Below are 13609 nucleotides of genomic sequence, written 5' to 3'. Positions count from 1 at the left end.
ACTTTCGACAAGTCAAAATCAACAGCATGTAGCTCTTTACAACAATAACTTTTAACTGAAAAGGATCTGATCTTTTCGAGATCAAGACCAAATGGCAAAAAAGTTTGTTTAGCAATCATGTAAGTGTATTGTAAAACAGATTTATTAAGTTACCTTAAGTTAAGTTAACTGGAAGAGTCAATTTTAGTATACTCAGTAGTGAATCTGTAGGCTAATATTTTGTAAATCAATGTTACTGTCATATTCAATAAACATACATTTATATAACTTTCTGCTACATACAGAGAGGATGGATTGTGATTTTCTTTGGTCATTGAAGTGAGTGAAGCCGATTTGCCTCAAGTGACCTAAGTTCCTAACGTTTGGCAACAATCCATATTGCATTTTTTGACTGCTCAAAAGGTAATACTAAAAGTTCCTGTAGACTCAATTTATCACATTAGCAATTGCTTACAAGAGAAAAAACACATTCTAAGAAATAAATATTTATACAGTAGGTATTATCCTAGGATGGGCCCTTTCAATTTTACAGGAAACTGTTGAGATGAAATAAAACTGGTCATTAATTTGGCTGGGTCCCTTAATAAGGCATTTTTTGGCAGTGGCTGCTCATTCACACATTCGAGGACGAGGCGCCTCTAGAGGATTTTCGTCCACACATCCGGTTTGCATCAATAATATATGGAATTGTGACGGCTATGGAAATATTTATTTATGACTTCGTGAACAATGTTTACAGAACAGTTTTCTAGTGAATTAATTTTTTACATTTTACATATTGTTTCTGTTGTGCTTACTACAAACAGACGGAATTTATGTTGGTGAGATATTTAATACTTTTGATAATTTGGAAAACTTTGTCAAAGGCTATGAAAGAAAGAACTACATGTACATCTACATATGTACTATGCAAAAGAAACTCTCTAACTATTGAAGGTGCTATCAAACGTGCAGCAGAGAAAAATATTGACAAACACTTAAAATATGAAAGACTTACATATTCATGTATTTATGGAGGCCGAAATTTTTCTTCGTTGTCCAGTGGAAGTAGACCAAATACAAGGTACTTGTTCAATCATTCTTTGCAAAAAAACTTAACCTTTTTAAAACCAAATTATAATAAGCTCCCTTATCCTTCATGGATATACATACAATTTTTTTTCTGAACTTTTTTGAGTACTTTCAAAATGTTCAAAATAGTCTTTCATGTTTTTATGTATTTTATTTTATTATTAGTTTAGTTAAAAAAAAAAATACAATTTTTAAAATACTCTTCCATATTTACATGTACCTTTTATTTCAGATTTACCATTTCTTATTTAATTCTACTTTAATTCATAATGATTTTTAATTGATATATGTTACATCAGATACGATTTTATAAGTTGTACTGAAAGTATCTTTTTGTATATATTGGTATATTTCTACAATAAAGAAATGAATTTCTCACAATTTTAACATTTATTCCGTAAATGAGGCATTTCTGTCACGATTCCGTATATTATTGGCGCAAACCAGATGTGTGGACGATTAGCCTCTAGAGGCTCCTCGTCCTCAAATGCGTGGAAGAGAAGCCACTGCCTTTTTTCAAATGCCCATTGAAATCCTGAATATTTCTATAGACGCCTATATAAAATGGACCCTTGGCCCACCTTATAAGCCCAAAATGGTCTGAAGCCAGGAAAACTCCTGCAACAAGTAATGTATTAACCCCATAAAAGTGAAGTACACATGTACCCCAAAATATTTATCTGTGACTATTGTATTTGATTTCTGACTCCAACTGTAAAGAATGAAAAATTAATATGAATTTAATGTCAGCGTTCTAGGATTAAAAAAATTTAGGTGCAGTGGGAAAACTTCAAATGAAAATTAACGTGCCCATAATTAAAATCTGCTTCCTGGACTTTACAATCAAGTTTTTTACTTCCCATATGGAAAAAGGAACATGCAGTAATGTTAAACATTGCCACACCAAAATTATCCTTGCCCTGGGTGTCGGAGAAAGTGGAATCCTGAACACTAAATCATGTTTATGTATGTGTAATTAGAAATTTGGCTTATATTTTCAACAATTTACAAAGGGGTTACTTTTAGTCAGTTAACATGGATATTAAGTGTTTTATGACTTAAAGGGAATATAATTTATGGAAATTAGACTGGAATTGTGGTATATTGAATAGAGAAAAATGTGTTTGGATGAAGGCTATATTTAGAAAGAAAATACAGAAAACATTTTTATTAGCAATAGTCTCTGTTTTCACGTTTTTTTGTCTTTTTTTTCATGTACATTAACTTTAAAAAATCACCCCTATTCAACCTTTGGTTATAAAAGTGTTGAAGTCCTTCAATGTCTATTTCAAACTTTTTTTCAGTACAATTTGTACAAAGTCTTGTCTGTACTTTTCATCATCAATGAGATTATAATAAAGTATTACAAATGTTATATATGTTTTTCAGCACCAACATTCTAGTTCTACCACCTCCACCTGTCATGTGAAGAATGGGACAGGCTTTATGGAAGGTCAACAATGTAGAAAGGAACAAAGACAGTGATGAACATAAAGCAGTTTCTAAATTCCTTGACTTGAGGAACCTACCACCAGAGATAGGACTCTCAGTCCTGTCACACCTTAACGCCACCGATTTATGTCTGGCAGCATGTGTTTGGGATAATTTGGCAAATGACGAAATACTTTGGATGGGGTGAGTTTATTCAGTAGGGTTGAAATAATACATCCTACTGGTATGTTATAATATGCATGTGTTTATTCATACATGTGCATGTGTATCCAACTCAGAAATAGGAAAAGGTACTCCATGAAGATATTTGTACGTCACACATATTGATAATTTTAAAATGTTGTTGGATAACCAATTACTAGTTTTTAGACATAACATCATGCTGAGTTGTTGCCTTAAAAGCCATACAAAGCCAAAAACAGTTTAGTATCAAATCTGCAATTATTCGTATCAAAACTGACAACTTCCAGTTTCATTTATTACTTCTTTTTAAAAGCAGCTGCATTAATGTTTAATTTTGTTTGCTGTCATATAATGAACTACATATTGTACTAATATAAAGAGAATGGAGATGGTGAAGATGTCAAAGATTCAACGACCCCACTGGAAAAATGTCAGTTGGCGTCTCCAATGAATGACTAGGAAACCCTCACACCTCAGGGCAGGCTGCAGCTTTTTAAAAGAGTTCTACTAAACAAGTTTGGATTTGAAACCCACTTGGTGGTCTCCTATGTATACTTCTTCTTTATTGCAGGTTGTGTAAAGATTCATGGGGGTATGTCAGCATTTATAGACATGTAAGAAATCAAAATGTGTCCTTCAAGAAATTGTACATGATTCTAGATGAAGCATCACTTACATTTAATGGTGACCCTTCTGAGGTAAGTATTAAAACCAATCCAGAGTTTTAACTCAGTCATTTTCATTACAGAATAGCAGAGGCATATATTTTTTAAGTTAAATTGTCTTGCTTTTAGAAATTTTATTATCAACTGCTTGCGGAGTAAGATTTTATGTTTACATAAGCTAATCATCTTGACATGCAATTAACATAAATTACATGTGAACTACATGTGAAGCTCATCAAGTGAATTTTGCCTCCGCTTATTTCTCATATGAAACTAACATGAAATTCTTCACATGATTTTTACGTAAATTTCAGGTAAAGCTTGCCTCGTGTGAAGAAGCTTTGCCTGTAAAATTTACTTCTATCCAATGCAAAGGAAGATAGGGTGTCATAGAAATGTACACAACTTATTCTTTTTGACTTTCAGGGTGAAACCTATTTGTTTACACATGGATTGGTTGCAGACGAACCGATGGAAATTGCTAAATTTTTACACTTTACTAAGAAGATCAAACCTACAAAGAAACGAGAGTACTTAAACAGAAGGTAAAATAGATGTAATTGTTATTGATTAATTTGTTAAGTCTGTGTACATTTATGAGTCTAGGGGGAAATGGTACCCCTAAAATTTTGCCAAAATTCTGATTCGCCTTCAATACACTTAGGATAGTGTAGGTAAGATGGTGGGGAAATGCTTTTGAGGAGACCATCCAAGTAATCACATTCAAATAGGAAAAAATAAAAAGAAGGTATAGTCTAGTCAGGAACCTATGAAGACATGAAGACAATTTTTTTTTCATGATTTCACATTTTTGAGTTTTGAGTAATTTCAACTTCTTGTTCCTGCATTTTCAACTTAGAAATTTCAGTTTAACCTTATAGAAATTGCAGATATAAAGTTGGCCATCATTAAATAGGGAACAAGTCCAATAGACTACATTGTATGTCCATTTGATCAGTTTCAAGATTATTAAACTTTCAAGTCTTTAACATGGTGTTTTTGGGTTTGTTGGTTCTTTCACTAACGCAACAAATACTAGTTAACTTACGCCTTCCTCATAGCTAATGTCGACATCAACAACACAAATACTCAAACTCATGGTATATGACACAAATGTCAAAGAGACAACAACCCTACTGGAATGAAAAGTGTGAGCACGAGGTCACCCACTGGTTTCCAGCACTCAAAATAGTATCTAACAAAAAAATTACAAATTAATCTATGCATTTTTTTATTTATATTTATTTAGACAAGTCAAGCACATATAATACAAACATAAAAAAAAACCAGTATACATATACACATAGATATAAACGTACACAGACAAAGACATTACATGAAAAAAAATTAGTGTTTATATGTAACCTTGAAACATGTCAAGGCCCATAAAGCCATACTTATAAAAAAGGCTTATTTCCAGTGGGGTCCTTAAAAAGAAAAGAATACACGAAAAGTACTTGAATCTACTCATGCAGCATTTCACATTTGCTAAAATATTAACATTTTATGTAAATACAATTAATTATGTTAAAAAGTGACATTTTGTAGTTAAAAATAAATAAATTCATTTTCTTCTTTCCTTTTGGCTCCTTCTTTTATAAAGAGTTTAACTTTGGTTTTGAAAGAATTTTTGTTTGTTATATTTTTAACAGTAAGTGGTAATTTGTTCCTAGGTTGTATAGCATGAAACTATCTTTACTACATAATTTACAATTAAGTATACTATAATTTAAATTTGAAGCACCCCTTGTATTTCCTTGATTCATATTGAAATTTTCACACAAATATTCAAGTGCAATACCATGGTAAATATTATAAACATGGTTAATTCTAAGTTGGTTCACTCTATCCGGCACCGAAAGCATATTGACACTGTCCAATTTTTCAAAATTTACGCTTGTTCCGGGTCCCAGGCTGAGAATAAACCTGACAACTTTGCAAGATTTGCAATTTTTTGGCTAATCCTGTCCCAAAACTACTGTACCATGAGGCACATGAATAATCAAAATAGCATTGTATCAAAGACATTGACAGTGTTATTTTCGATCTGGAATCAAGACATTTAGCATTTCTAAATAAAAATTTCAGTCTTCCATTGACCTAAGAAACAATATTTGACACTAATTTTTCAAAGTTCAAATTACTATCAATATAAACTGCAAGATATTTGACAACATCTGTGACTTTAATTACATGATCATAACATTTAACAGAAAAAATTGAGATTTGTTTGATTTTTCTTCTGGGACCAAGTAACATACATTCTGTTCTACCTAAATCCAATGATAATTTATTATCAATCAGTCAGTCTGAACACTGCTCTAACACACTTCCTAATGTGTTTGATATTACATTTGGATCTTTATGTCAAAATATTATTGCACTATGGTCTGGATATAAAATTTGTTTACATTTGTTATCTATGCTATTGTATATATTGTTTGTTCTCAGATAATCTAACAAATATATAAGACAGTATCCATCAAGTATATTTGCCTAAAGCTAGATTGTAAATTATATAATAAATTACTATCTTGTAAAAATTGTATGAGTTGTTTGTAAACACTATTTTCTAAAATTTTTGATACATTACTTAGAATGCTGACTGGCCTATAATTTCCAACTTCTAGTGGGCTATTTTTCTTATAGAGAGGTTTGACCCTTGCATATTTCATACTCAGGGGAACTTCCCCAGAAGATATAGATTTGTTTTTATTGATATAATTGGATACTTTAAACTCTAGCACCATCAGGTATAAATTTTCAGGGATTTTGTCTGATCCTGTATTTTTTTTAAGCATTTAAAGATCAAAGTTCTTTAAAAACGATATCCTCAGACACTGGTTGTAAAAATAGTTTTTTGTTATCTGGATTTCTCCTCATCTAAAAATAATTGAGAGGTGACACTGTATAAACCTTTTGCTTTAGCTAACTTTTTAACAAGTTCTGATGCAACAGTAGTGAAATAATTAATGTAGTCTGCAATAGTATTTGAGTTGTGACAAAGATCGTTTTCAATTTTAAGAACAATACTAGACTCTTGACTAAACTAACATTAAAAAAAGCTTAATTCTCAAATAAAGAAAAGTTTACCACATAACCAATAAGTGGCTATATTTTTTTTTTTTACAAAATTTGTTTTTTAATGTATTATTTATATTTTTAGGAGAGATGTTTTGGACAAGCTTGTACATTTACAGAATTTTGAGAAACAGTTTTTACCAAATGCTTTAAGGAACTTGTTTTGTACAATATCTGCACCTGAACAACGTGGCGATTTACTTACCGAAATGATAGAGAAATTTTCAGAGAGATTCTGCTCCTGCAATCCTAATCTTGGATTTACTCAAGGTATCTTACTTGAGTAGTGGTATTATTAAATATCAGACAGGATATATCGTGCATGCCAAAAACCCTTCTAATTCATGTTTATATTGTTATTCAGAAACATGTAAAACCGCACAACCAGTCTGTTTTTCATTTGGTTGTTGCATTTTCTTGATGAAAATTATAAAGATTGTACTTGAAATTGCACTTAGCAAGAGTTATTGTCCTTGATTTGTCAAGACATTAGGATAAATGGTTTTCTCCAAAATACAGAGCTGTAAGTTGTGTGCTGAAAGGACTATAGTTACCTAAAAAATGGTTTGCTGATATGAAAATTGAATAAATTTTGGTTTTCTGCACAATGAATCACCTTGACTATTAGTAGTGTTTTGATTTTATGTGGACAGGTATTAGAATAAAGACAATTTTTGAATGACCACTACAAACTTCTGCACACTAAGTGTATGGCAGATATGTTTTCTCAGAGGATATTGTAATATGTTGATATCATTTTGAAAAAAAAAAATTCTTGTTGTTTAGTAAAATCATAAAGAAATATAAATAAACAATTCTAACTAACTGACTGTTTGTTTCAGATACAGTATTTGTGTTGTGCTTCTCTCTGATCATGCTGTCAGTGGATCTTACCAGTCCTGCTGTGAAGAACAAAATGTCAAAAAGAGAATTTATCAAAAACACAAAAAGGGCAGCTCTTGGAGTTGATGAAGACTTTGCAGGTCATCTCTATGACAACATATACTTGATAGGTCACGTGGCCAGAGAAGAAAGCTGATTTGATTTTTTTTTTAAATGTTTGGGAGTGCTATTGAATAGAAGTGATTTTTTTCTCCATCCCTTTTCTCTGAAATCTTTAGAAACAATGTTGATTTATCAATGATCTTAGAATAATCTGGCTTTCAATGGTATGAAATATTTATTTTAAAAAATGAGAGGATTTTGTTTAACCATTCATTCATTTTGTTTTTATGCTTTTTAAACCTGTTTAACACCTAATAAGCCTCAACTTACATTACAGTAAAGTAAGTGTAGATAAAAATTTTTAAGAGGTTATCAAAAACCTTCAGTGTTTGACAAAATTTAGCAAGCTAGACATTTTTTGATAGTATGTGCATATCCTGAAAAGTATAGCTATGACTGTCAAATACAGACAGTGAAAAACGTGATAGAAATCCAATTTCTAAAGTTTTATGAAACCAGATTTATAGAGATATTAAGCAATTTTGTAAGTTTGAATCAGGTTTTGCAAAAAACTACCGAAAATTCAAAGTATTTGTCTCACAACACTCCATAAAAAAAGTTTAACTGTTGCAGTTAACTTTAACCTTTAGCTACATGTAAATAGAAATAAGGGGTATCCCAATTATTATTCACAAAATATGATGTACCATACAACTTCATGGTTTACAACAATCAAATTCCTTGCAAAGAACAAATAACATTAAAAATGTATTTTTTTAATTAGCAAGTTTCCATAGTTTAGTGAGAGTGTTTATAGCCCTGTAGTCAATTTATAAATGGACAAGATATTAAACACATAATTACTTTTATGACTGTTAACTTCAGAATGGAAGATAAATGTTAAAACAGTGCTTAAGTTCTTCTTAAATCTTTCCATTCCTTTTCTCCTTGTTTGACCCTAGATGTGTATTATAATTGTCGTTATAGAACACCCCTAAACACCATTATCAAATATCTGTGATATTAGTCTGAGTTTTTCCCACCTTTATAATGATGGGATATGTTTTTATTGATTTTTATATGTTGTTTTACTCTAGAATTTAATAGATTACTACTGATTAGGGCTTGTAAAATTAATCAATGTTCAAACTGCAGTGGTTTGGTATTTTTAATATTGCTTAAAAATATTGGAAAGAAAGAGGATTAAAATTAATCAAGATTATAAAACAGTTGAAATATCTAGCACAATCGTCTGTTGAAAAATGTGTATTTTGGATTGCTATATTTGTATACATGTTTACATCATGATAGTAGAACTACTAGAAAATAGACAGGTGTATAGATCATTTTAAATCTGCAGTAAATTGCTTGTATAATAGCTCCAATTAGGAATGCTTTTTTATTTTTGTTAAGCAGGTACATGTACAAGTATTTACAGGAATTTGGCTTAACGAGTAAAGTTTGAAGTAATCATTTGAATTCTAAGACCCTCTAATTTTTTCCACTTAGACTGGTGTATTCTATTTCAAATACCCACCAATTAATCTTTCAAACATTGCTGATTAGCAAATGTTTTGTAAATTTACGTATAAAAATAGTACAGAAAATTTGCATGAAAATTAACTCTCCTGTTAAACAAATGAATTAGGTTAATTTACAAGTATGACTACCCCTTGGCTAAATTTGATTTGCCAGGGGTAACAGGTATTCGGAATTCTAGATCCCAGCAAATGTGTAAAACAAACTGCCCGATTCTTACAGAAACTAGTACATGCACTTGGGAAGTGTTTGTTGTGTCAATGAAATCCTTATTTGAAGTATTGGAGATGACGTCTTTATTTTTTTTGCCAACTTCAATTCTCTAAAATCCACAGCAAAAATGTTATCATTTGATGATATTCCTAGATGTGTACTAACTTCTTGTAAATTTTGCCTACAAATGGGTTTCATGACATTTTTATTAAGTTTTCAATAGGATGTCAAGTTAATTTATATACAAGTATGTTTGCATACTTTTTATTTGGAAATTTTTTGATTATTCAAGTGCAAAAATAATTATTTTTATTTTGATATAAATCTCAGTGTTTTCCTTATTTGAACGATATTTTAAAAAAAATATTTTACCCATATAGCTGATTAATATAAATGAACAACTTTTTATTTTGTAACAATCAAATTGGAATCTTTATTCAAAATATTTTGACTTCACATAATTTTAGTATAATACCAAGTAATATATTATAGAAAAATCATGGTTACTGAACGATTTTTAATACACGTGTAACTTTTTATTCTTCCAAAATTGTTGTTTCAGTGTTGTTTAAGTTAGTTCTTATGTTATAATTACACTAAAGCTGAGAATTAGGTGCAGTGTTATTTTGTTATCATTTGTTGCTCATTAGTACCTTGGTTGTTTATATTTTTGTATGAAATAAATTAATTTATACAGTTGTTATTTCTTATCTTGTACTGCTATCCCACTGATGATACATTTTTATTGGTTAAAGTTGTCTGTCATCTTGTTATTTAGGCTGTCTGCCTGAAAGATTGTCTTAAAGAACATTTCTCTGGACCTACTAATTGAAGCTTGCTTCAGTCCAGTGTTTGATCCCCATATAGGTCATATCAAGACCTTAGTGAGTACCACAACTATGAAAATAAGCATTATCATAGTATATGCACCAACCAATGAATGCGAAGAAGCGAACAAAAGAGTTTTTTTCTTGATCAATTACTGGAATTCATTAGCAGCCCTCCAAAACATGATATCTTGTTAGTGATAGGAGATTTTTATGCAAAGTTTGACAGTTGCTACAAGGTCCATGAAAATGCAATGGGATAAGAAGGAATAGGAAAGCGAAATGAAAATTGAAAGAATTTAGTCCATGAGCCAGATAACGATCCCCCAGGAGGGAATTTTGCAGACCTATATAGGTTGATAGATATGTACATTGGAAACAAATCAGCTTGTTTGCCAAAAACTAAGTTCTGCTTTGTCATGGAACCATGGTCATTTCTAAGTATTCTTTTATGAAACTTTTTGCCTCCATCAAAGTAAAACAAATAATATAAATTGCATCAAAAGAAAGCCAAGATACTCTTCTTTACTATTAGGATATAATAAAGTTGCTTTTGAAAAATGGTAAAACAATCAAAATTAAACCAAAACCGCCGTAAAAATAGCCTAGTAGAGACCTATCAGTTCGATTTATTTAGCTAATATATGTTAAAAGTAAATAAATATGAATGATACATTTAGGTCTAACGAAAACTGTTAGAAAATACCCTTTTCCGTTAAAATATTTCTGACCTCAAAATCCTGAAAAATAGACTTTTAAAATTTTGCAATGAACCTATTTAATTTCTTTGTTATGCCACCAACTGTGTTTATTTTCATTAAGCACAAACACACTAAAACATATATATATATACACAACAAAGAAAATAAAGTAACAAAAATCATACATACAAAGTAACAAAAGCAAATGAGCAACTCGGACTCCACTAATAACTAGAAATTGTTAACGACATAATTATGTTTTCGACACAATATGGTGATTTTCGCAATTATACACGCCAACTTAATCAAACTCCTTTATTAATGGTTTTAAGAGTATTTCTGTATAGCTTTGAGGTAAAAACTTTATAATTAATCAGAATGTACTCTTTATCAGAATGGCAATTTCAGATTTTTGAAATTTTCAAAACATTCCTCAAACCAGATTTTCTTAGTTGGTCAACAGATTGCAAAGCAATAATTGAGAAAACATGCCTCATAAGGTTACAATCAAAATATCTGTTATGGATACTGAATACTTGGGAAAGTTAAATCGCATATAACAATGTATACCTTATGCCAAATCCCTGTTAGTTAACGCTTCGCTTCGTACCCATATGTTGAAACTAGAAATCCGTTTATCTCTATAAATGATAAAGAAGCATCTCAAAACCAACCAATTTCTTTGATGAATTTGTCTTTGAGTTGCGGATTAAATATTCAAAATTAAAAGCAAGATGATATGTATAAGCAGGGAAGACCTTTATTGCACACATATATGAAATATCTAATGTTTGGATTGATCATTATAAGTTTTCTTCTTTTCATGGATTAACAAAAAAATAAAAAACAAAACAAATAAAAATTAACAGTTCATGAATTTATCGTAAGTTACTATCAAAATACATCGAGAAATATTCGCAAAACAAATCCTTTTATATCAGTTTAACAGGTGCAACATGCACAATTGATTTATAAATTATTTGTGGCCAAACCCTGAGCCTTCTGCATCGCATAAAACTTCAGTTCTTTTCCAGAAGGCAGATTCCATATCAGAATATCTAGTCACCCCATGCAGAGAAAAGCATTGAAGCAAGTTTTTTGTAGGTTTCTGTGTTGCCAAAATGATGAAAGAGAAGTACAACTATTTAGAAATTTTATTACTTACTGAAAAGACCATTATACCATAAGGGAGGCTGCAGCTGGTCCCAAAACATCATTATACACAGGTACACCTAAGGAGATGCCCCTATGTACTGAAGTAACATCGACACAATATCTATTTTGTCAGATTTATTCTAGACTTGACTTGGATCGAATTAGGGTTCGGTAATTTTGTTGTTACCCTTATCCATTTATTTTTAGTGAAACTATGTTTTAACAGTGTTTTGCGAAGCCTGGGCCTAAGAAGATTACTCAAAGGGGTAAAATACATGTATATTAATATTTTATTGAACAATTTTTTCAAAGGGTGCAACATGCTGAAACCACCCGGTTATGGTTTTGAAACCTATTGGACGATCTTAACTTTCAAACAATCTTATAGCACTATTTATTGTGGGTAAAATAAACGACATTACTACCAAATTGTCCAGTATTGTAAAACAAAATTGAAATTAAGGCAAGTATAATTCTTCTCGCCTAATACTTTATTACAATTTTTATTTTCTGACATGTAATGTGTGGCAATCTTGTCAGTCTCCAATTGAATTCGTTTATATCAAGTCCTTGTCACAAGACAAATAATATACAATATTACAAATATTAGTTTATAGCCTATTTTAGACGAATAAATAAATCTTTGTTTGAGACTTAGTAATCTAGAAGAAAATGCAAGACTGAGCCAAACATTTTTCCAAGTTTCGAGCTGAGTGCTCCAAATTTTCAAAAAAATTGTACTGCATGTATATTTCAACTTGAATTGCTGTTCAAATCGGTTGCTATTTTTGTTTATGAAAGAACAGACAAAATGAAAACTTTGATACTCAATATATCATTAGCACGAGTTATAACCTCTATGGTTAATTTGGCGTGGAAAGCACGTACTAGTATTCGACTGATGCGAACGAAGGATAGCAGTTTCGGCACAACAAAAAAACGCATCATAACAAAAAAGATTGCTTTTAACAGTTTAATGCTTTAAACCATATTTATATAAATCTAGTTTTAATATTATACACAAAGATGACTTTACCTTTTCCGCCAATTCGTCCCAAGTTCGTCCATACATACGCTAAACGATTCAGAAAATTATACATGCAATGTGAGTGTAATGTGTACTGTCTACAAATGTTTATAAATAATGAAAACACGATATCATCTATAAACCGTTCATAGAGATAGACTTCTTGTTCAGTTATGTGTGTAAATGATGAGGAAAAAAGTTATGGTCAATATTATAGCGGATGAAAGACGTGTATAGCAAATGGAGGGGAGAATCTAAATCTTAGCACACAATGTCATCATATTTACGTTTTATACGGCGGTCTATTCTGTTATAGGCGTTACGAACTGAATAGCCTGCCTTCATTATCCCCTTTATAGTTGACCTCCTCCAGTAGTTCATTGGTCTTCATCTTTTCCTTGTGGATTCTATTAAAGTATTCCTGGATTTTTCTGACCTATCTACGTCCACTAGTCATTTATTTACTATTCACCTTTTTACTGAATTCTTCATCATCAAGGAGATAAATAGGAATCACTTTTACGTGTCTGTTAATGTATCTAGTTAGTGAATTGACTCCAAGAAACTATTCAATGGCTTTTGATGAAATTTGATAGGAAAGTTAGGTATCATATACAGATACAAGATATTTTCTATATCATAACGATATCAAGTTCGCGACTTTTTTTGTTGTTGCGAAACTGACCCCTGTGGTGAATATTAAAATTCCGTTATTATTGTAATAGTCGATTGTCATAAAACAAAACAAGG

At 30.9% G+C, this 13609-nt stretch overlaps 1 protein-coding gene across 2 annotated transcripts; it reads left to right on the top strand.

Moving 5' to 3' along the window:
- LOC148604266 (F-box only protein 8-like) lies at positions 1–9848 on the top strand. Of its 2 annotated transcripts, none has more exons than XM_088550267.1 (6): positions 1–119; positions 2461–2706; positions 3278–3404; positions 3798–3916; positions 6538–6722; positions 7295–9848. In XM_088550267.1, exons 2-6 carry the CDS (start codon positions 2504–2506, stop codon positions 7489–7491), a joined length of 831 nt encoding a protein of 276 aa, XP_088406393.1. In that variant the 5' UTR covers positions 1–119; positions 2461–2503; the 3' UTR covers positions 7492–9848. The 2 variants fall into 2 exon arrangements, with proteins under 2 accessions (XP_088406393.1, XP_088406394.1); XM_088550268.1 differs by lacking the exon at positions 1–119 and adding an exon at positions 1041–1063.
- The last annotated feature ends 3761 nt before the right edge of the window (positions 9849–13609 follow it).

The sequence above is a fragment of the Perna viridis genome, chromosome 10 (assembly GCF_037379345.1).
Source record: "Perna viridis isolate PV_CMFRI_1.1 ecotype Kerala chromosome 10, ASM3737934v1, whole genome shotgun sequence".
NCBI lineage: Eukaryota > Metazoa > Mollusca > Bivalvia > Mytilida > Mytilidae > Perna > Perna viridis.
This window is presented reverse-complemented; position numbering and strand designations above follow the sequence as displayed.

Coding starts and splice junctions, on each gene's coding strand:
- LOC148604266 (XM_088550267.1), top strand. CDS start 2,504: ATGGGACAGGCTTTATGGAAGGTCAACAATGTAGAAAGGAACAAAGAC. Junction 2,707..3,277: donor GACGAAATACTTTGGATGGG/GTGAGTTTATTC, acceptor TCTTTATTGCAG/GTTGTGTAAAGATTCATGGG. Junction 3,917..6,537: donor CGAGAGTACTTAAACAGAAG/GTAAAATAGATG, acceptor TTATATTTTTAG/GAGAGATGTTTTGGACAAGC.